The 23,749-nt window shown below is 40.7% G+C and overlaps 1 protein-coding gene and 1 long non-coding RNA gene across 4 annotated transcripts in view; one reads left to right on the top strand and one right to left on the bottom strand.

Moving 5' to 3' along the window:
* Positions 1–3,516: 3,516 nt before the first annotated feature.
* PRRX1 (paired related homeobox 1) overlaps positions 3,517–23,749 on the bottom strand; it is a 69,916-nt gene continuing 49,683 nt past the window's right edge. The window contains exons 2-5 of one of the 2 annotated variants that reach the window (XM_072830559.1): positions 17,683–17,858; positions 13,281–13,462; positions 9,446–9,517; positions 3,517–3,775 (exon numbers count right to left, since the gene is read on the bottom strand). In XM_072830559.1, coding sequence (XP_072686660.1) covers positions 9,463–9,517; positions 13,281–13,462; positions 17,683–17,858 — 413 coding nt within the window. In that variant the 3' untranslated portion in view covers positions 3,517–3,775; positions 9,446–9,462. The remainder of the gene's footprint in view (positions 3,776–9,445; positions 9,518–13,280; positions 13,463–17,682; positions 17,859–23,749) is intronic. The other variant, XM_072830558.1, reaches the window with a different exon arrangement.
* The window catches only part of LOC140635644 (uncharacterized), a 28,137-nt gene continuing 27,805 nt past the window's right edge, over positions 23,418–23,749 (top strand). For both annotated transcript variants that reach the window (XR_012033004.1, XR_012033005.1), the window contains exon 1: positions 23,418–23,546. This is a non-coding gene — a long non-coding RNA (uncharacterized lncRNA). The remainder of the gene's footprint in view (positions 23,547–23,749) is intronic.

Below are 23,749 nucleotides of genomic sequence, written 5' to 3'. Positions count from 1 at the left end.
CACCCAGCACTAAATACAATAGGTACGTAAATTTAACTCTCTTTTTTATTCTAAAATAAAGTTCTGTGCTTTATATTTGGTCTATTTTGCCATATATAGCTGGTATTGTGGATGTTAAAGATGTGGGTAAAAAAATAACTAAATTCTCATAAAAGTTCCACTTTATGTGTACCCATTATACCAATAAATGCCCCCTCTACCTCCTACCATTGTCTTTGCTTTTGAGGCATGGATTACTTTCCTTTTTAGAAAATACTATCCCACTCCAATAAAAGTTCTATTCACAAATCCCTCTTACTTTCACTCTTTTTTGCATGTACCCTTAGGTCCTAGCAGATCTATTTTTGAAGTTCAAAGAGAAAAGAATCAGCAGACTCAAATGTGTATAACAAAAGACCGCATAGTAGTATCCTTCTTTTTATTGAAAAGGAATCATTTCTATTCTAACGCAAACAATGTATATTTTACATCATAAAGCAAGATATAATTTACATATTACATTTCTTATGAGATCTTTATACCCTAAGTGTCATTCCCTTTTTTATTCAATTACCTCTTCTGGTTTGACTTAACCTGCAAGTATCCTACAAATCAGCATCTTATTTGGGGAGGGATTGGGGTGACAGACAGTTTGCATGTATTCATCTGCATCTGGGTATAATGAAGGTGAGGAATAGGGGATATGCCTTGGAACTTTGTTGGCCTGAGGCCCTCTGTTGAGACTTGGCATAGAAGCCAAAAGTCTATTCCTCTAAATCATATATCAAACTTCTACTTTAAAAAAATCAATAATAAATGAACAATACTGAGTGCTTGTCTCATGTGTATATTTGATCAGGTGCTTAGATAATAAATGTTTGTGGTGTTGTTTAGCAATGAAAATTCCTATGGCTGACCAGCGCTGGCTACTCTCTGATTTTCCCAGACATTGCTTCCCATGCATCTGTGACAAAATTGCCCAGTTTCATGTAGTGCTTAGGTTTTGGGTTCAGTCTTTTCTGTTCACTACTGAAAACGGATGTCAGGATGAAAGCTTCAAATGATTTTGTTTTATATGACCTTCTATCCCTTTCCTCCATCTTTGAAAATTCCTCCTTCCTAGCAACATCATGTCATGTATGATTTCTGTTCCCTGTACCATAACCCAAACTCACTTTTAGCTATTCCTGGAAGTCCAAACTCCAAAAGTTCACCAATTCCTTAGATTGCACTCATTTTATGAAGAACATTTTAATCTGTTAGACTACACTGTTCCTTTGAATCTGGATAATCCACAGCAGCTAGTAGGACAAAAGAATTAGTCAAAGGACTCCTTAGGAAGCAAGTAATATGTGGTGTTCAGCCAGCCTACATAAAACATTGGTAAGAAATATTTTAATAGTATGTTAAAAGAAGAGAGAATCAGTGGATGAAAGCAAAATGCATAAGATGGGCTTTCTTCTTGTTATTAAAAGAAGTACAGATTCAACATTTAAAATATATTTTCAGAATGGTGGCTGTTTGGCTGAAAAAATACCACCGTTAGCTCAACTTGATAGGCCAAGGGGGGGGAACACAGGTGTGCTGAAAGTGCATCTTAAACTCAACAGTCCTTGCCTGTCACTCAGAGTTGGCATATTTGGCCAAAATCAATCTAAAGCTTTTTAATTACTGATAATTAAGTTCTTAGAACCAACCTGGACAGGATAAAAATATGTCAAAAATAGTCTGTTCTGTGTATCTTAAATTATTCTTTGGTCAAGTGATGTGATTTTTGAGAAGTCTGTTAATATAAACCTATTTCTCATTTCCAAATACAAGGCTATAAGTATTTACAGCAAGGTAACATTTCCTTGCTAGAAAACAAGGCCTCCAGGTAACGTATCCTTCCATTAATGTTGTATTCTTTTATAGTCCCTTTCCTCCCATGGCTACAAAGTGCTGCACAAACAGAGAATACAGGTAAAGAATGAAGGAGCAAATGAATAGAGCCTCACAACACCCCTGTGAGGTAGGTAAGTATTGTTAAACCCATTTTACAAAAAGGTAAACTGAGGCACAGCATGGTGGTGTGGTTTGGTCTAGTCCACCTGACAAGTTACAAAAGCACAGCTGGAGACAAAAAGAAAGAAACAAAGACAGGTCAGTCCTGGCTCACAGCCCTAGGTACTAAACTTTATTTCAAAATATTAGAATAGCCCACAGTTGCCTTTTAAATTTTTGGAATTTAGACAAGACTTTAAGTATTCCCTTTAAACACGTGTCTTTCAGATTTCTGTTAAGTGGAGGAGGGGCAGATGACGACATGGTTTTCCCTCCTCTAAGTGTAATTCCTATAATGTGTCACGATATATTCCCATTCCACCAGAGCTCAGTCTCCAAACTCAAGAACATTTTTACAGCCTCAAATAGGTTCCAATTTATTTAAAGTCCAAATGTGAAAATGAGACCTGTTCTCAAATAGATGTCCTATTAATTGCTCTGTGGCCTTAATGAGAATTTTGTGTTGAGAAAGAAAGGAAACAAAATCCCTAAAAACATCTCATCACTAGAGATTAAGGGCAGTGGTGATGCTGTGAAATTTGCTTTTTGTAGTGTTTGAGAAACTGCAAACTCAAGCTTGCAAGAATATTTTATATATATATATATAAAATATATAAATATATACAGTATATATATAAGTGTGCATCTGACTATCCTTAAGGCACTAAAGAGATGTAGGCCATGCCTTTCACAACTCAGTCTTTGTTTTCCTAAAGAAATTTCTCTCCCTCTCTCAAGTGAAATATATTTCTTCTGTCAAATAGCCCGTGACAGCAAATCATTCAAAAACAACAAACATCTTTAACTTAAGATGGCAGATTGGTTGGATGGGGGTGAGGGGTGGTGGTGATGGTAATATTATCATCTACAGCTTAGAGCTTAAATCTATAGTTTATATGAAGAGCTTAGATCTACAGCTTAGAGCTTAGAATTAGCCAGACACAGCCAATCACATTGGATTAGACAACCCAGTCACCAGATGTTGTACACAATTGCTTTTTTTAACAGTAGCTGATGGAAAAACCTTACCATGACCAACAGACATGGAGACAGTGAGACAGGAAATCATGTCTGGCACAGATTCTTCAGAAAGACTTTGGCTTTTCAGAAGTTCCTAGAGCTTCTATACGGAGAATTGGGAAGAAGGATCGGGCAAGGCACTGAGGTTCAAACAGGTCACTGAGAGACATTAGACAATTATTCTGAATATATATATATATATATATATATATATATATATATATATATATGGTTTCTTTGGCTGCTGTAGGTTTTTTAAAACCCATACGATCATGGGGGTGGGTGGGCTGAACCTAACTGAAGAAGCTTGGAGTACATTAAAGCAAAGCGCATGAATAGAAGAAAAAAACAAAATTAACACACAGAAACAACTGGTGGTGGTATCCCAGAGGGAGGAGAAACATTGGTTAACTAATTTTCATTTTGCTCCTCTCCTGCTTTTCTCTGCCATGGTCCCAATATTTTTAGTTCAGGTTTTTTGTTTGTTTGTTTTTATTTATTTATTTTTTTCCAGCAGATGAAGAAATGACAGAGCAGGATAGGTGTCTTATGGTTTTTGATTTCTTCTTAGGCCTGTTTAATTTTTTTTTTTCCTCAGTTGACTGTTGGCACCTGGTTCCTCTGTAAACTATATTCCTTGGCCTTCAGTCTCAGGTTGGCAATGCTGTTGGCCATGTTGATGCCCTGTGCAGGGCTATTGTTGGCACATGTGGCAGAATAAGTAGCCATGGCGCTGTAGGGACAAAGGAGAAAGCAGGGAGAATAACAGGCATTAGTTTCACAAAGCTGCAAGTCTGTGCCCCAGATGGATGCAACTCTCAGCACGGGGCAGGTAGGGGCAGGTGGGTTGGATGGATGACCTCTGAGGTCCCTTTCAGCCCCAGATCTCCACTGGTCTAAGGCACTTGGGAAAAGATGGCAGTGCTTGGAAGGACAGGGGAAAGCACGGGAGAGTGATACAGGGCGGGCAGAGGTGTTTGCTGTGTTGGACACAGTGAATAATAATTTATTTCTAGGGTGAGAGAAGAAAGCTGCTTATGTTGAATAGCAGGATGTTTCATCAGCCGACCAACTGAAACACTATTTAATCTCTCTTCCTGCCTCCATCACCAGCCTGTGGGAGCAGTGAGCAAGAGAAGCAGGAATTTGAAAAGGAAACGGCATTTTGCCCTCTTCACACTAAATAGCTGACTTTAAGTCTAACACATTTTAGGTGATCAATGGATACCATACTAAATAGGGTACTTGAGAACCAGTTGAGCAACTCATTCTTGATTCAATGGTTGGTAGCACTAAGTACTGCCAAATCCAGAGCTTCCTATCCCGACTGGCCTTGAGTTTATAGCTTCTTCTCAAAAGTACTTGAGCAGCTCAAGATGCCTTTTGGGTTCACTTATTTGGGAAATGTTTAAATCCCTTAGATAAACTACCAAACGCTCCAGCCAGTTTCAGGATTTCAGACCTCAGAGGTAACCGTTTCTTTTTGTCCTTACTCCTGAGAAAAAATCTGAAGTTGTTTTTCATTGTCAGAGATTGTAATTAAGACCTAGAAATGCGGCCAGACAGAAATGGGCATTTGGTGGTTTTCTGTTAATCAAATCCATGAATTTCTTTTAAAGGAAAAAGTAATAGTCTCTTAGACTTGGATGCAAATTATTCATTACTGTCTACTAAACAGTTAAAAGGGAACCCATTTTAATTAAATGAAAATGTTTCTAGTTGTTTCTAAGATTAGCAAAATCCCTTTCAACTGAGGCCTGAAATGAGATAGACTTCTAAATGGAATGACATGTGCTCCGCTGTTGCCTGCATTCCAGTGCAATTTTACCAGCCACACAGGAGTTTGTGGTTCTGGGGATCAAGTGACAGACTAGAAAGAGAGAAAACTAAAGCTACTCTACAAATAGAGAGCCTGTGTCATGAATCCTTATTTGGGAGACCACAGAGTCGAGACTTATAGTCAAGACTCACAATAGCCTATTTCAGCTCAGTTACTAGCAATTAACCCAGGAAAATTAGGTTAATGAAATGTAATTAGTCCCAGATCACTAGGTCTTTCCAGAAATACACATCCTTAATTTAAAACCTTATAGCACTGGTGTGAGTGTGCCTGTGTGTGTGTCTTAAGGCAGAAGGAGGAAGAAGGGTTCCAAGAGAATCCTATGTTCTTCCATTTTATTTTTGCCCGCTTCACTCTTACCCATTTCTGGATAGATGCTCTTAACCATCTATGCAAAGTTAGGTTCTCATAGGGCACCCTGTAATTTTCCATTTAGCACTTATTTCAATTCCTCGACTGAAGGTCATAGATCAGACACCACACCTGACCCTGTTCACCACCATATCCCCAGGTAGAGCTAACATCATATCTGGCACGTATTTGACATTCAAGAAAGCATTTATTGAATAGATAACTGAGAAATATCTAGTATGATTAAATGGGTTCCTGCTCAGTGTCATTGATCTCTGTCATCCTGTTGTGAGTAATGATTTTTTTAAAAATGTTTTATCAATATGCTTTCATCCTTAGGAAGTAGTCCTTTGTATTAATTTTGGTCTCTTAACAGAATGAGCAAAATCAAAGGGCTAGGACAAAAGCAGGGGCTGATGACTACATATTCTTGACCCATCAAAATATCTTTTGGTAGTAAAAAATGAACAAATATTAGTGCAAATTAGATTTATACAACGGACTATCACTTCTACCACTGTCTACCAAAAGAGGAAGAAAAAGAGTCCCCAGTTAAGGTAAGTTTTAATTAGGAGTGAGATAAAGGATCAGAACAATCTTTTAAAATGGGACAAGGTTTTTGTCCGTTTGTTTTGTTCTGTTTTTGGTAATATATTAAAAAAAAGTCATTTATTTTCAAAACCCATATACATATCACCATTTAATTCCTATATGAATTACTTGCTTCCATTCAAGAAACTATCAGAAATATATGCAAACCTATAAATCCTACACTGAAGAAATTGCTAGGATATACTGAAATCTAAGATCTCAATAAAATCAAAGATGTAAATAGTTAAGAAAAGAGACATTTGGATTTAGGAAATGTTCCTAAGTTATAGATTATGAAATAAACCAAGTCAGCTTTTCTCAACCAGTTTTCGTGAGAGAATTAAGTTCTGAATATGGTACATAGTACCATTTAAAATGCATAAGAGAGAAGCTGAAATGGTGAGTTCTCTGTATTATTTGTTAAACACTGGGAGTAAAATTGAGTAGCTTCTGGAAACAGAAGGCTAAAACTTTATGAGAGAGCATAAAGAAAAAAAATTATCTGATGGTAAACTATAGAGTGTCATGGAGTACTCTTTTAAGTACTTGACCTAATTTTCCAAGGGGTCAAGTCTTTGAGACTTTAAACAAGCAAAATCTACTTAATAGAGATTCCTCGTTTTTTTGATAGTCCATTTTCCATAGTAGACAAAGGGGAATGTAACCTTGGGGTATTATTTTCATTTACTGAAGACGGTATCGCTGTTTTCTAGAAATGTCTACTCTAATTGTGACTTCAATATTATCTATTATACAGACTTTTTTTTTGCTATAGTTACCTCATAGTTTACTAACTTCATCTGATATTCTAGTCTGTTATTCATATGGTAACACGTCTCTTGGAGATCCTGAGATTCTCCCTTTAGTGCAGAACAGATATCTCTTCCCAAATGAGATAAATGTTGATCCATTTTCCATCTCAAACCCAAATCAATGTAAATTAGTTATATACTGCACAGAAAATTGGATTTTCACTGGGACACTCTCCCTTAAATGGTAGCCTGAGTTTCTAGAGTTGAGAAAGAATCCTTGTCCAATTGTACTGTGGTGCCATCATAAGAACACCACTGCATTAGTGACACTGTGACAATGCCTTATAGGTAGCGCTCAAGTTAATGGGACATAAAGATTAAAAAAGCAGCCGATCTTAATGAGTGAGTTTTGCAATTCTCTAGGAGCTCATTAAATGATAACATTTTCACCTGATAAATGTTTAGGAAAGTTATACATTTTCAAAAATGGATCTAACTTACTCCAGCACATTGCATAGCGATAAGAAGTAGGATAAAAGAACAGAGCCAGTCTTACTTCATAGCCTCTTAACCAATGTTTACAATATATAACCCTGCAAGTAGAGACCATAGGGATATTTTGTGCACATACTAAAGAATTATGAGTTTGTGCTCCTTCTGGTAGTTGGACATGGTTCTAGTTTCTCAGCTTGCACTAAAAGAGCCATAGAGGCATGCAGTGAGCAGTCCTTTGACATACCAGTGACAAGCAAGACTTGTGACAGGTCAGAGAAGGCAGGATTAATGAGTGGGTACTCTAGAGCAGCTTAGTCATGCTTTAAAAACAGCATGAAAAGTTGGAGAGGACCCATTTCCTAAAGTGACAACAGATGCAAGAGAGCCTTGACTGGCTGCCAATGCGAAAGATTGTTTGTGACCACCTGTTTTCCATGGCACCAAAGCTTATGAAGGTCTGTGTTAGGAAAGGAGAGAGAACCTTGAAACATTTTCTTACAAGATGAAACCAAGGAGGATTGATTAGCTGTTTTCGGCCAATTTTCTAGGGCCATTCAGAATGCAAAATGACCACTCATTCCTACACAGGATTAAGCTTACCAAGATCAGAACGTGAAACAGAAACTAAGTGATTTGTATCAATTAAGCACAGGATAACGCCAAGAGCCTGCTTACCAACACTAAGAGATCCTGCCCATTGGTCCTGCCTTCTGAGAACCACCTGCTCCTCTAACAGGAGGCAGACATGAGATGAGTTCAGGGACTGGGTTTATTGGATTTGGCAAAAGCATCATTTCTCTTGAGTTTTTAAGAATGTCTGTGTCCGAGAAACTGCACTGCCAAATAAAGTGCATTGAGGAATTGGAGATGGAAAAGAAAAGCTTGTATCCCATCTGTTGATTCAGCAGCTCTGCACGGGGACTTGTACAGAGCTGACACATTTAAGTAAGCTTGAAATTTTTCCATCTCCTTATTTGGAGATTCTTAACAGATGGAGCTTAGCCACAGACAGCAGAATGCTAACCACCGGCAGGGTTCGAGTTCCATTTGCACTGGGGACAAATCATTTTTGATCATTTCAACCTACCCGGAAGGTTGTCGGGAGGAGGAACATGTTCAGATGACTGCCAAACTCCAAGGAAGCATGGAAAATTCTATATACGGTATGAATTTAAAGCCAAGAAACTTATGGGCATCTGCCGCTCTGTTTTCGAATCACCCGTGGTGTATGTCCCACAAATCACAAAACAATCGAGGAACACTCAGGAAAAATAATGCCTGCCTCAGTTTTCAACTCTAACTTTGTTTTCTCTTTGGCCCTCTTGGACAAATGATGACAAGCTGTTGAAAATTTCCCCCCAAAGACAAATCTGTCAGCCCGAGAGTCTGTGTCATCCTGAGATCCTACGGTTTCACCAGCTTGGGATTTTTCCAAAGGCTGTTAAGGCTTTTGCGACTCTGCCTGTGATGTGCAGAGGTTGGAGACCATCTTTCTGGATTGTTCTTTTGTCCCTGTGAGAACAGAGGTATATCTGCTTCATCTAAGACAACCCCATCTCAGTTTTCCTCTGCACATTTACTTGTAAAGAGAGACTCCATAAATCCTTTTGGAAGTGATCTTTCATGAAGTAAATAAGTATTTCTGACTTCTGTTTTTCAAATGCAGAAGTCGATTTTTCAAATGCAGTTTAGCTTTTAAAGTAGATCCACTTGGACCACATTCCAGTTTACACTGTAGTTTCAGTGATCCTTCTGCTATATTTAACTTTTCTTTCTAGAAATGTTTTTATACACGGAGACTTGCATCTTTCTCTTTTCTCTAGGACTTTCCTATCTTTTTTTTTTTTTTGAAATGCACATTGACTGCCTGGAATCAAATGCCCCTGTGAGATATGTAGTGGGGAAACATTGCTAATTCAACCTTAGATGCAAGGCTACATAAGAGATTGATGCTCCAACCAGCCTGGGAAGCAGCAGGAGCCAGGACAAGAACACAGTTCTTCTGACCCCTGCCCTATGTCCTACAGTCATGTAATCCTGAGTGTCAGTAGCGTCAGCATCACAGGGAAGCAACTTAAAAATGCAGACCCCAAGTCCTGCTCCAGACTTACAGAATGAGTCTGCATTGCAACACAATCCCAAGTGATTCACATGCTCAGTAATCTCTGAGGAGTCCTGCTCTACCTTAGGGTATCATACTACCCTTAACTTTATGGGCACATATGCTTGCAGATCCGATTTCCCAGAGTATTCCCCACTTGAGGATTTCACTACTGGCATCACTAAAACTGCAAGACCCGCTTTCTTGAACACACTTAATTCCCACTTAAACCCTACCCCCAGCAGCCACCCTCTTCCCCCTCTGACAAGTTACCTTTTCAGTGTCTTCCGTTAGAATCCGTTATGAAGCCCCTCGTGTAAACAACATCTTGGGAGGGACGAGGATCTATTTTTGAAAGCGTGAAAGGGAGAAATGAGCCAAATGCGTTCAGTGGATGTCAGGCAGCACCGTGACCACGATCAAATGGGGGAGGAGGAGAAGGATGGGGAGGGGAGCTGTGGACAAGGACAGCTGGCTGCTCTTTTGCCTGTCACTAGTTTTCTTTGAAGCCCAGTCCTCCCTCTGGAATTGGCACTGCAGACCAACAGTGCAGATCCAGGCCATTTCCTAGCTCCCATAGGAACGGATGTCTCTAGGGAGAGGCTTCTTGACTACTTCATCTAGAATAACAGTTAAAAGCCTGGGATTTGGTTGATCACCACTCCCCAAGAGGCAAAGCACCACAAGATCCGTGAGTCTTAATACCTCTGGTGCTGTGCGTGTTCTCCTTTGTCTATGGAAAACAGTTGAGCTAAGCAATGGGCATATGTGCCAGAAACGAGCTTCCCTCAACTGGCTATGGGTAGATGAAGAGGGCACCTGCCAGGACAGTAGTGTCTGTGAGAGAATGTTTACTCCTCCTGGTGACTCAGTTGCCTGCCTGACGTCATCACCTACAAGATGCTCAAGGGAACAGACGAGGCCATGTCATGCTATAAACAGGATGAACCATATGTCCCCAGTTACGCCTGTTGTTCTGGTGTCATTATTAATAGCACCCCCCTTTCACTCTTAAACGTGTTCCAGCTTGAATGATAAATTATACAGCCACCACTCTGGATATAAAAGACACCCAGCAAAAAATGTGTTGGCTAATATCCCATCTCATAATTCTGACCATATGCAAACAATTGCTTTGAGTCTTGGTTTCCTCCTCTCCTCTTCCAGGGGAGAGCTGTGGAAGTCAGCAAACTGTCCTCTCTGGCAAAACTGTTTGCTCACTGTCCCTGGGTTGTATGACCAAGCCACATCAGTCATCCCAGGGGGTGAAACACCCCAGAAGGTGACTCTTAGCCACAGGCGTGCTTCACTGATCTGAGATAGACAGTGAATCCAAAGGGCATGTTTACATAGGTTCCAAGTCTTACACTTTTTACTATGTTCAATGGAATGCAAGTTTAATTCGAATGAAAATATGGTGATGTGGCCTAATTGCTGAACAGAAACAAGGATCACGAGCACTGGGTCTCATTCTGCTTGCTGAAGGCTTAGTGTTCAGTTTCTTCTTTGAAACCAGAGCAAGGACGGAGCTAGCACACAGGAGCGTTCCAAGGATTAACCAAAAGAAATGCCTTTTAATGAATGTCACATGTGAGATAACTAACTTGACATCAATGTACCAAAAGAAATAGCCAGTTATTATTTTTTTTATAACACAGAAGGTCTATCATTTCCTTTGCTTTTCATCACTTGTTTCTCTTTTATGTTTCCTAAACAAGACATGTTTCCTACCAAGCTTCAAAATGTGAAACCGTAATGTATTCTGGTTCTAAACATAGCAGAAAAATCTCCGGGTAACAGAAGAGCTTGCCACTTTTAGAAATTAACCAAAATATAAACACTTCAGTAAACATTGGGTCAAAAACATTGATATTGATTAAATTACTGCTTTAAACCATCATTCTTCTACTTCTATCTGGAGATTAATTTATTCCTCATACAGAATATGAACAATCAGATTCTATGCGACTTTTAATTATTTTTTTTACAAACTCTGTATCTAAGAGAAAAAATTATATAAAAGTATATACCATGAAATGCATAAAAAGCACTAGTTTATATGACTTTTAAATGAAAACAGCAGAATACAAAATATGTACACTAAAGCTACACTATATAAAATACTGAACTCTAATTGCAAAAATAAACAAACTAGTTATGTCAAGATGGTGGCATTATGAATTTTTTTAAAGTATCTAGTATTTCTACATAATCTTTCAAAATAAAATAGAACATTTTCAAAAAAAGGCACACATAAACTGCATGTTAATAATTACAGTTAGATTCACACATACAAAATATGTGTGATGCAGGCACCAGGGCTTCACCTTTCGCTGAGATGCAGGCAGTCTGATCCAATATTAATCAGGGAGGATTTCAGCCCTACCCACACACTGTACCGCCCTCAGGCTTCCACTGGTAAAGACTATGTGGCAGCCATCTGGATGGTTTAGAGCTGGTGTGAAAAGTTCCTAATTGGGACCCAGGCAGGAAAAGGAGCAATACTTTCTGGTCATGACCAAATTCAAACCAGAGACCTTGAAACATCAAGCTTTGAACCACATCCATTTCCCAAGCCATTTAGTGAGTCTGTGAGCTACCAATATTTATCGAGAAACAGAGCAGTCTTCTACGTATTGAAAATATTAAAGAATATGTGATTTCACAATGGTCTCCAAAATGTGTTTTTGGTAAGTCCTATGGGAAAAGAGTCTAAATTTTAAATTAGATATTTAGATAGGACTGATCTTTTGAAATCAGCGAGGCTTACTATATCTGAGAGCTATAGAAATTTCCAATTTCTCAGGCATGGGGTCTCTAAGTACCAAAACCAATGTAATTCAGGCTAATTTCACAATGGGGGATTTAAAAGAAAAAATCCAAGTACATTCATGGCATTTCTTTCAAGGAATTGATTTGGAACAGAAAGAACATTTAGGTGAGGCCTTATGTTTTGATTAAAACCATCAATTTCTGTAAAATATTTGCATTTTACAAATGTGGTATTTCACATTAGGAGTTCAGCTTTAGCTGGAAGATAATCTCCTATAATTAGTTTTAGACCTTTCCTTAAAGCATTAATTAACTTTAGCAATAAAAAAGGCAAATAAAAGCATAATAAATGAATCTGTGAATACTTCCTCCACTGTGATTGGCCAGAGAGAGCACACAGCCTTGACCTGGTTTCTAAGAGTACTCAGGTTTAGGTTCAAAGAAAGGCACTTTCGAACAATGAGGATGCTTTAGGCACTTGGGTCTCAGCTTCCCCTGGACATTAACTTGTATTATCTGAACATCATAATAAATGGAGATTAAAAGCCTCTCCAAGATATTGAAATAGTACTCTGTTATTTGCTTCTTTAAAATTCTTCACCTTTTAATATAAAAATTTTGTGTAAATTATACATTGCTTTTATATTTTAAATGCCCCGCACAGACAAACTGACCCCAAAGAACTTCAGATGCATAGGTAAGAATTTACAATAGAACAGGAAGGTATTTTTGGATCATAAGACATCCCCACCTGCTAATAATGGACTGTGGCCATGAGCGTGATCAGAATGGTCGTGGATTTCCCTTCCTTCCCTCTCTGTCTGTCTGTCTGTCTGTCTCTCTCTCCTTCCTTCTTCCCTTCCTTTATCTTTCCTTCCTTTTCTTCTTTTAATTCAAAATCAGTTTTACTGTAAAGTTTGCCTTCAAGCCTACACTTGGAGCCTTACAAGTTAAATTTCTACTTGAGCATGACGAAACACATCTATCTTAAATTTGGAAATGGAGTCAAGTTTTGTCCTGAATGGTTGCAAGAGGGACTTGGGACATAGCTTAATGATCTTTTCTTTTAGATTCTTCCCCATCTTTGAAACCTTTGCAAGAGTTCCTGAGTCCAAGAGAAGATTGCTGATGGCCTGCCCTCTATCTTCTGCCCCAAACCCTGCTCCTGGGGCAACTAGTGATCTCCCGTGAAAATCTGGGGGTGTCAGCAAGTTGAATGTCTCTGAAGAGGTTAACCCAGTAAGAAATGTCAGCCAGCCGCACCAGCAGCTTTGAATGTGACCGACCGCTGAGAAACGTGTGGAAGTGGAGCAAGGGGGTTGGGCCAGTCATTCACCTGTACGGAGAGGCCGTCCCCCAGGAGAGATAATCGGTGGGTCGTGGAGCAGGACGAGGTACGATGGGCTGCTCCACAGCAGTCACGTCCCCTGAGTAGGATTTGAGGAGGGAAGCGTTTTTATTGGCCAGCATGGCTCTCTCATTCCTGCGGAATTTGGCTCTTCGGTTCTGAAACCACACCTGGAAGAGTGTCAGGAGGGCAGCAGGGCACAAGGAGGAAGAGGAAAACAAAGATGAAGAGGTTACACAAATAAGGAACAATGCCCTGGCCAATGTTACTGTATAACCCCTCCCCAAGGAAGATGCAGGTACAGAATTCTTCCCACAACAATACAAAGATGCCACAGTCCTTCCCTGCTGGGCCACAGTAGTGAGTTATTCTATCAGCAGAGAAGACTATGAAACAGAACCTAGAGGGACTTCCATAATCATGCCTCCAGAGATGAGATCCACCACTAACCCACAGAGCAGCAAAATATGGGTTAAGATCCTGTTGTTTTGTCATCAAGGAAAAGAGAGAAACCTTATTAGACTTCTGCCATGGATACCATGACTTAAAATGTTTTTGTTTGTTTGTTTTTCAAAATTCTTCAAAAGGTGAAAATATCATCTACTTTCAAAAAACTTATCACACATTAAAAGAAAATTCCTCATCTCTCAAATGGTGCCTGCGGCAAGAATTGACAAAGCAAGTGGCTCATTTGGAAGATGCAAGGAGCACCAGGGGAAGAGCAAAGAGATAACAGGGAAGAGCAGCTAGAGACCGTGTCAGCTATAGCTCATAACACATATAGCATTTATCAAGTGCTACTAGGGCCAGGAACTCCCATAAGCACATTGCATACATTATTACTTCTACTTGTCATGGCCATTCCATACATTAGGTTTTATTTGTTCTATTTCAGAGTTGAAGAAACAAGGTTTGATGAGATTAAGTAATCTGGAAGTTCACTCAAATAATAAATGGCTGAGTTTCTGTGCTCAAGGACATCTGACTCATGGTCATACAAGTCTTCCAAAATGCCATGGAATTTTATACTATCGTTTACTCATTCAAGAAATCTTTATGGGGTCCCTGTCCTGTTCCAGACTGTGCTAATTGCCAGGAATAGAGAGATGAGACTTAGTCTTTCTTCATAAGCAGCTCACAGTCTATTAAAAGAAGACAGACATGTAAGTTTGAAAAACTACAGAACAAGTCTTTTAGGTACAATTACAGAAATGCATAACAAGGCATGGGAGAAAGGAATTGTATGGTTTGGAGTTGAGGATAGTTGCAGGACTCCTGGGAGCAACATTGGTATAAAATACCATGAGGCTGGTACCCCTTGGAGTTGAGTCCATGGAAGGGCCCAGGCAGAAAACAGGAAAGGAGAGTTTGGACCTCGATTTCAGGCTTCACACATGCCCAGCTCTTTTGTTTCTCACATGTTCCTGGCATTACTATTACATTTATCATTTTAAATTCAAAGGGATCATGTTCACACCTGCTGTATATCATCCACTGGCTCTCCATCACTCACAGGATAAAGTCAAAACTTCTTACCATAGAACACAGGCTGTTCAGGAATTAGTTCTTGGTCCACCAACCCAGCCACATTCTGCATCACTTGGACCTCATGCACTGGCCCTCCATCACTTCAGCTCCTCCCGTGGGCTCGAGACTACCAGATGTATTCAGTTATTCCCCCCTTTCGTACTCACACCGAATGTTCCCTCTGCCTGTGGTAGTCTCCCACTCCCCCCGCTCTCCACTCAGGTGTTCAAAGACTTGCTTGTCAATATTGGACTTTAATATTGCCTCCTCTGTAAAGAGTTGTAGTGGAAAGAACGTGACTTTAAAGTCTAACAGAGTTGGATTGAAATACTGGCCCCACTACTTAAAAAATTTGTCATTGAATAGTTATTTAATGCCTCTGATCCTTTGTCTCCTAACCACATGGAGAAAATAATACTCACAGGGCTGTCATGAGAGTTGGCACAGAATGGGTGCTTAATATATGTGTATTTTCTCCCCTTTTCCCTGGGCATATTCCCGCCTCTGGTCTATCGCCAATTCTCATATATTCCTTTAGTGTAGGAATCATCTTACTATATCATAACAGTATGGCAGGTGCATCCATCTTCTCTGCCTCCAGTCTACAATACCCTTAAGGAGAGGGCCAGTGTCTTACTCACCCCCAGTAAATCAGAACAGTTCCAAGAGTCTAATAGATGCTTGATAGATGTTTGGGGGTGAGAGGCAAGAAAGGAGAGGAAAAAGAAAGAGAGGAAAAAAAATGAACTTTGCAAAAATGATAAGATATGGCCTCCATCCAAGAGGATTCTAGTTGGGGAAGTTGGCTCACATACAACTCAATATAATAGGTGTCCTGTTGTGATAAATGCCATAAAGAAGGCCAGGGCCAGAAGAGAGCAATGCAGACTAGGGGAAGGTGAACTTCATGGAGGAGGAATAGAGTTGTGGAGGGAGAACTCTGTCCTGCTCACATACAAAATGTCCACAGGTCCGAGGGATTAGAACATAGTAGGGTGAGAAACGAGGAGAAAATAGTTTCCACATATAAGAAAGCATTTGTTTATCGTTGTAATGTAGGGTAAGACCAGCTCACAAACTGCTCTTTCACATTAAAAAAAAAAAAAAAAAGATTCCAGCACTGCCCAGTCCAGGTATCTGTATTTACAATTCAAATATCAGGGTAAAAGTGGTGCTTCTAGGTACTGTGGGTTATTGGTCTAAAATTACTCATTGCACTGCAGCAGGCCAGACTTGGGGCATAGAAGATATGGGGGGTTTGAAGGGAGAGGAAGGGATTTAAGAGTGGAAATCCAGAGCATGTTTGGAGAGCTGTGGTTAGCAGCATGGGAGAAGAGGATGTGGGAAGGCAAACCTCAGGGTTTTGCTTTGGATGGCGGAATCCAGACAGCAAAACTGAGTCTTGTCCCTGCAGATCCTGTGGGTCATTCTCACCTGAGCCGTGAGGGATTGCCAAACAGTGCTGAGTGCCTCACACTTTCTCCTAACCCATGTGGGTTAGGAGTCTAGGCAACTTTCCCTTTTGTTGCTGACCTCTTGTTTTCCCCTACAGAGCACTTCTAGGTGAGGTCATTGCTTCCCTATGGGCAGAACCCCCACAAACTTTCTCAACAGGCTGAAGGGATCTTCAGGCCCCTCTCCATCAACTCAACAAGTGTCCCTTATTGTATGCCCCATCTCATGGCACAGACATGGTTCCCACCCCAATGCCCACGGGGTCTAGCTTAGGTCCCTGTTGGCCAAGAGATTTGTCAGTTGCAGAAAGAAGTCCCTCAAGTCCAGACTGAGCACAAATATACAAAAAAATAATTTCATCAAGAAGACAAGACAGATTGGCCTAATCCACCCCTCCCCTATCATAATGGCAGCCTACCACCAGCTCTATAGAAGACAATGAATCTCTCTCTCTACTTTCAGCAGGGAGAGGAAGGCACTTCTTGAGGAAGTACTGAGCCAAGAGACTCTTACTTATCCAAAGTCTCTCTAGTGCTTAAAAGGGTGAACTTTGCATATCTGCAATCAAATCCCAGCTGAGCTTCTTGCTGGCTATGTGACACTGGGCAGAACACTGGAAACTCATTGGGCCTCAGTTTCCACATTTGCAAGATGAAGAATACCATCCACTTCACTGAACTGGCATGATGATTAAACAGACTACCTCATGTAGAGCTCTTGGCATATAAGGGTTCAAGTAGTGCTAGTTAATTCTATGATTATCATCATTATAACTCATCCCAGGTTGTATTGTTTCTAGATATCTGTATTGAAGTTGATGTGTCATGGCATGAATGTTGGAAAGAAAGGCTGTTCTCTTTCTACACTGTCCTATATGCCCTTGTCCTTCTTCACTTCACAGAAACACAAAACCATCTACTGGAAGGAGGTCTTCACGCAGTTCCCAAATGTGAGGTCTTTGATGTACTCATTTCCATTCCCACCCGCGTCCACGATTATATGCATTTATAATAAATTTCTTGCAGGTTTGTACACTCCCAAAGTCAGGGAAGGAAAACTGAGGTGGGAGCAGAGAATTCATCTCTGTGGCCATCCTAAAGGTCAAATCGAAAGCTGGGGTGGAAGATGCAGAGTCAAATGCTCAGAAGGACAATGTCTGCACCGGGAATGTGCAAGGGCAGGTAGCTACGAGGGGGGAGACTCGTAGCAGGGCCTATTCTGCCCACCTAAGGGCTTAGAGTTGATTTTTAAAAATACTATGCTGCCCAAAGAAACCCAGTTAGGGTCTGATTCTGTCCTCATGCTGACTCTTTGTCATCTTTCTTAGTAGGAGCACCTGCCTGAAACCAATGACTGGTGGTTGTGAGCAGTCTGCAGAGACACGCCCCTGATACGGTACTTGGGTTACCTGCACTCTGGCCTCGGTGAGGTTCACCCGGCGGGCAAGGTCCTCTCGCACGAAGGCGTCTGGGTAGTGTGTTCTCTCAAAGACGCGCTCCAGAGCCTGCAGCTGGCTGCTGTTGAAGGTTGTCCTATTCCTCCGCTGCTTTCTCTTCTTCTTCTCCTCAGAGTTCAGCTGATCGTCTGGAGCAAGAGAAATAGATGCTAAGGAGCGAAAGTCACGTCAGGGGTCCCCGTTTACACTCATTTGCTGAACATCTACAGTAAGAGGTTGTTTCTTTTGCTCACATTCTTAATAAAGTGTTAGAGCAAATGTCACTTTCAGTGTTCAGATGGGGGCATTGGTGCTTTTGACATCACAGGCCAAGGACCCCCCCCATCTCCGGCTGCTGCTTCTAAATCTGGGAGCAGGTCTGAGTTGATAGGGAGACATTTCTTGCATGACTCTTGAGGCTTGTTTTTGCAAAGATGGCTAAAGGAAATTTTTACTCCTAACCACGTTCTCTGGAAGAAGAAGGGGAAGACGAGTAAATTGCTTTGGACCTTATTTGTTTTATGTTATATAATGTTCATTTATAGTTTCATAAGCAAAGAAACCAACTATTTCCTGGTTCCTTCTCCTCAACATACCCACATAAACACAAAGGCAGAGTTAGAGAGGAAAAAATGTGTTCAAACTGATTAGAGGGACTCCTATTTTATCACGCATTTCCCTGGAAACACCAAGTCATTCCTAGCTACATTTGCTCAAGACTCCATGCTCTTGCTAAGGCATGCTTCAGAGGCCCCAGCCTAGATCAGGGATCGTGCTCCGACACCATCAGCCCAAGCCAGCACTGGCCTGGGACTTGCCCTGTGAGAACACAAGTACAGGGAACAGTACTGAAAGGTCTCTGAAACACTTTTACCCAGAACCTTTGGAGAATCATGAACCCAAGTTTTCACCTGTGAAGTTCCCCTCCTTGCTTTCCTCTCAGTTCCCCCAAAGACACCTTGGCAAGCTGCTCATCCAGCCTGCCCACAGAAGTAAGAGGGTAGCATGCTCTAGTCCTGCTGCCCGTGTCAGTGTTGGTAGGAATGATGGTGGTGTGAAGCTGAGCGGAACACCAACTGTGCTACCACCCACATCAAACCATCCCCATGAGGTCTCAGCCACTACAGAGGCCATGCAGTGCCCAGAGATTTAGAGCAGGGAAGTGCCGAGGCCCAAGACACATGCTCTACCTGATGAACTGAACTTCTACTTCCGATGGCCCTCCCTTCAGACTCTGTGCTCAAAGCAAAACAGGGAAATGAGAGTGAGGACAGGGAAAAGCAGGGCTTGGTCCCTTGCTCCACATTCAATAGAGAGTAGGTCTCAGCCATTTTTTTCAAACATGTGAGGCATTCTGATCCCCTCTAACTATAAATGCAAAACACACTCAAGAAAGCAACTGGGGGTGCCTTGGTGCTCAGTTGGTTAAGCATCCGACTCTTGATTTCAGTTTGGGTCTTGATCTTAGTTCAAGCCCCACATTGGGCTCTATGCAAGGCGTAGAGCTATCCTAAGGAAAAGTAATACCTACCTGAGCTGTAATATTATTCTTATCACAAATTGAGGGCATGTTCCAAATTTGGGTGGGGATTCAAAGTGCAGCTTAAATCCAGGAGCTCGTGGCCCAGATCTCTTAGTGCCTGACAATGAGGCCTCTAAGTGCTTTTGATCAGAGACTCCTTCTTTATGAATACTGCCTTTCCAGAATAGAAGTTTAGAATGGACGTTTCCTCTGGATATTTAAAATACCCAGATATAGTAAGTGCTTGTTGAATGTGAAATTTTTCTTGTCATTTTTGTTGAAAAATCCCATATGATTCCAATTCCATTCCTCCAGCTAAGAAAGTGCTGACACTCATTCTTTCAGTTTTAGTGTTGTGTTCACAGTTGACCATCTCAACCAGGAGCATTGCTTTGAAGAAGTTGCTATGACACTTTTAGTAAGAATGTCAGGTCTGTGGCATCCTGAGAATGGAGCCAATTTAATTATCATGATTTCTGGGATCTATCAAAGCCTGGAATATTCCAGCCGATATCCTGGTTATACCACTATTCACCTATCAGAAAAATTCATTTACAATTACATCCACACTAGAATTCAAACACCTGGGGTCAAACAACACTCAGCAGTTGCCTTACGTCTGAGTTCTCCTTCCAATTTAAATATTTGGAGGCTTTCATGTTGTTCTCACTCCCTTTCCCAAATCTTTTTGTCTAGAGTTCTACCTGCCTTGACCTGAGGTCTCTCTAGGTCATCCAGGCCTTTTTGATAGCACTACAACCTGCATTTTATGCACCTATTAAACAGAGAAGAGCTCTGGAAAAAAATCCATAGATTCCATACCTGCCCAGGACTGAGACCAATTAGACAGAACCTAGGCTATTATGTTTATTCATATAAAGGAAACACTTTATTAAACCAATCCTATGATTTGTTTTCTTCCCTCAAGAAAAGTCTTTCTCAGGTATAACCACAAATTCCAAAGCCTTTATGCTGTTTTATGAGCCTTTTCTTATTGTACGGTCAAACTGTGATCAAGAACAAGAGTGTTTTATGTTTTGTTCTCAGTACTACAACCTGCTACACAGTCTCTTGGTAGTTCTTTGAAATCTTCCACCGTTCACTCAGATCCCACCAACTGTCCACTATAAACCACCAGCTCCCCTGACGTGGGAGTAAGGGAAATGGAGAATTATAGTTTATGACACAGAATAAATAGCTATGATGACCTGAAACGAGGCCAGCAAAAGTTTCCCAGTGACTGTTCTTGTTGTTTTTAAGAAATGAAAACACCAGTCCGGATCATGTTGAAGGTGAGAAAAGACACACAAATAACAGGGGTTCAAGGAGTCTGGATCTGGCAAATGTCCTCCAAAGTGCAAGTATAATGGGAGGAGACAATGAGCGGGCAACTGAGACAGTTTGAGCAGCAGCCCTTGGGCTCGGCTGTCTTTGCTTGCTAACCACAAATTGTGCACTCTCTGTTTTCCTCCAAGAACACAGAAGACGGGACCCAACACAGTCTCCTGGGCTGCATGAGAGGAGACATAAACATTGCAGAGGTTTACAAATGTGGGGCGTATGAAGGGCCTGTGATAAGCACTTTTAGCAGATTCTAGAGTCTGGTTGAATAGAGGGGAGAGAATTCAGTGTGTTTTTATTATTGCAGGCGGGTCATCTTTTTTGTAAAATCAATTACGGAGAAGGCTGATTTTAACACATGCTGTCCAAGAATACTGATATCCAATTGGACATCAGGAAGCATCTCATACTTTGGAATTCTGAAGTGGGTAGGAGTCACCAAGCTGCAAAATAACCAGAAGATGTGGATGTATTTTTATCAAAATTGTAATATTTCTAATCCAAGGTGTTTATGGATTTTATGAATGATTATGTATTTTTATGTATGTCATGGATGATTGAGTAAATTGCAAGTATATAGTTACGGCCACGATTTCTAATAAAAACCAGCAAAATGGCCTTGTGAACACAGGTGTATTTTCACTTGGAATCATGCGTCATAAAACACTGGCATCAAATGAAGCCAGAGAAATTGTCTAATTCCACCCTCTTATTTTATAGATGAGGTAAATGAAACCTCAAAGAATGAAGTGACTTCTCCCCAAATCACAATACCAGCTATGCCTGAGCCAGAGCTAGAAGCCAGCACTCCTAATTCCACTCCAGTCTCAAGTGCAAATGACAATAGTCATGCTGTATGAAGCATCAGAGATACAAATAAAAAACAACTACCCTGGGGAAATTTTATGGGAAATACAAGTTTTTCCAAACGAGCTATATAAAGAGGGTCTAAGATGGAGGGTCTGTGTGTATCACATGCTGTCATTCCTACCAGAATAGTCTTTTAAAAAATGTAAACATTCTCATCTAGAATAGCTACTTTGATCCAGATGTTCTTGAATTTTCTTTTTCAGTGGCCTCCATAAGTCTCTGCTTCATCAATTAAATATGTGCAGGGTGATTTTTGCACAGTAGCAAACCCCATCTTCCATCTTCTTTCCACATCACCATATTAGTCCTTCACTTTCTTTCATTTTAGGACACAGTTCATAATCTCTGTTTTCTGTGACACATCCCAAATGTTACCTCCTCTAAGACTTTGCTAATAATTTCTATCCATATTGATCTTTTAGTCTCTTGATCCCTGCATATGTTTTAGTGTATAATCAAATACTTTAAAAAAGTATGGTTCAGTTCTATCTGTGCAAATGTTTGTCACCTCAGTGGACTCATCTATTCCTATAGAAAAGATTTAGTTCTTTGAAATCTTCCACCGTTCACTCATATCCCACCAACTGTCCACTACAAACCACCAGCTCCCCTGATGGGTCCCTTGATAAATTACATGACAATAAAATCTTGAAAGAGTCATGATAGTACTGTGGCATAGGAGCAGTCCTAGAAAATTAGAACTTTGGTGATTCATCTGAAGTTTTAAGGGGCTGAATAATTTCTGAATTCCAATTATGCTTTCTAACAGTCCACAGTAAATAATTAGGTTAACAGTATCTTTTTTGACTGGAAAACTTTACTTGTAGAAGAAAGAACTTTCACCATTTCTTTTTCAAATATGTTAGTACTCAGATTTACAGATGGGAGAAGCTGTGTGGTTCTGATTCCCTTGTAAATGCAGGAATTGGTCCTTCATTTTTATTCCTTAGTAGAAAAGCAGCTCCAAGATAAAGGAACAGTTTAAAGAAGCAGAAACACAGGTGAGAATGAGATGCTACAGAGAATGTGTCTGTGATGGATTGGGATATTAGGACACATGTGAGCACTGCTCCAGGAAAAGGAGCCTGAATCTTCTTTTCAGGGATGCGCAGGATGACCCTTGCGCATTCAAATACAAGTTAAGGGGAACAATAGCTCTGTCCTTGGCTCTGGGCTGGAATTCACTATGGACTCCACATCTGGCTGCCAAAACTGCACTGAAGGGTGGGTGGAGAAGACAATATGAGGAGGGCCATCCTCAAATGGCAGGACCAGGCAGCACATGAGACCCCTTACTCACTGCAGCTTTGCACTCGCCAGACAGGCTCCAGTTAACTCCCAAAGACCCCCAACCCTCTTCTGCTCTGCATATGGTGGGAGAAGCCTTGGAGATTCCAAATAGGTCAGCCAAATATAATTTAAAGGTACAGAAGAACATATTTTAGGAATAAAATCTGAAGAAAAATGTGTTTCGTATGCCTGAGTCACATCAATTTGGAAAGAAATCTGATGCAAGAAGATAAAACGCCAGCTTCAGTAGCAGAGACCAACCACCACATCAAAGCTTGCCTTCTTCCTTTTGGTTGAAAACATGGCAGGCAAGCGGATCTAAAGAGCAGCCCGCTGATCATTTTATGGGCATTGAAGAATGTTTTCAAAGGGACTTACATTGCACAACAACTACTTACTTTAATGGGATTTGTGTGGTTCGGGCCCTGCAACTTTTGGAAAATTGAAGGGAAGTATAATTGCAAAAGCCACTAAAAACTGTTTAGCTTTTATTGCAAGGCCTATGAAAAGCAGCAAGATACAACTGTGGCATGCATTTGAGTTTCTTTGGTTACACTAAGCTCCAATTGCAATTAGGACAGCATCCTTTTAATATGTGCCCTGATAAATGGCACATGGGTCATTTCACTGGCAACACTGTTGCCATGTAGACTGAGCCTAGCGCATCACAATGACAAAAGCCAAGTTTAACAGCACATCCGCACCTTCTCAACAGCATACCTGGGATCCTCCAGCACTGAATCCCAGCAACTGTCAAGACTGACCAGGTCTCTGCCAAACAGATGCCCAGCTATGCAGCTACATCCACCTCCAGGTACATCGGCACACTGCAGCTGCCAGACCTTCAACTTCACACGATGGTTCTTGATGTGCATATTTTTTCTTTACTGTTAACTTGGCAAGTAACACTACTTATTCTTAGTTGAGTATCAGTCCTAAACCTTAGAAAAAGCATGAAAATACCTCAAATGTAATTTTGGGGACATACATCTTTTGGAGAATGAAATGCTCTTATGA

The sequence above is a fragment of the Canis lupus genome, chromosome 6, assembly GCF_048164855.1.
Source record: "Canis lupus baileyi chromosome 6, mCanLup2.hap1, whole genome shotgun sequence".
Taxonomy (NCBI): Eukaryota; Metazoa; Chordata; class Mammalia; order Carnivora; family Canidae; genus Canis; species Canis lupus.
The sequence above is the reverse complement of the archived record's forward strand: the minus strand, read 5'-3'. Positions and strand labels throughout refer to the sequence as shown.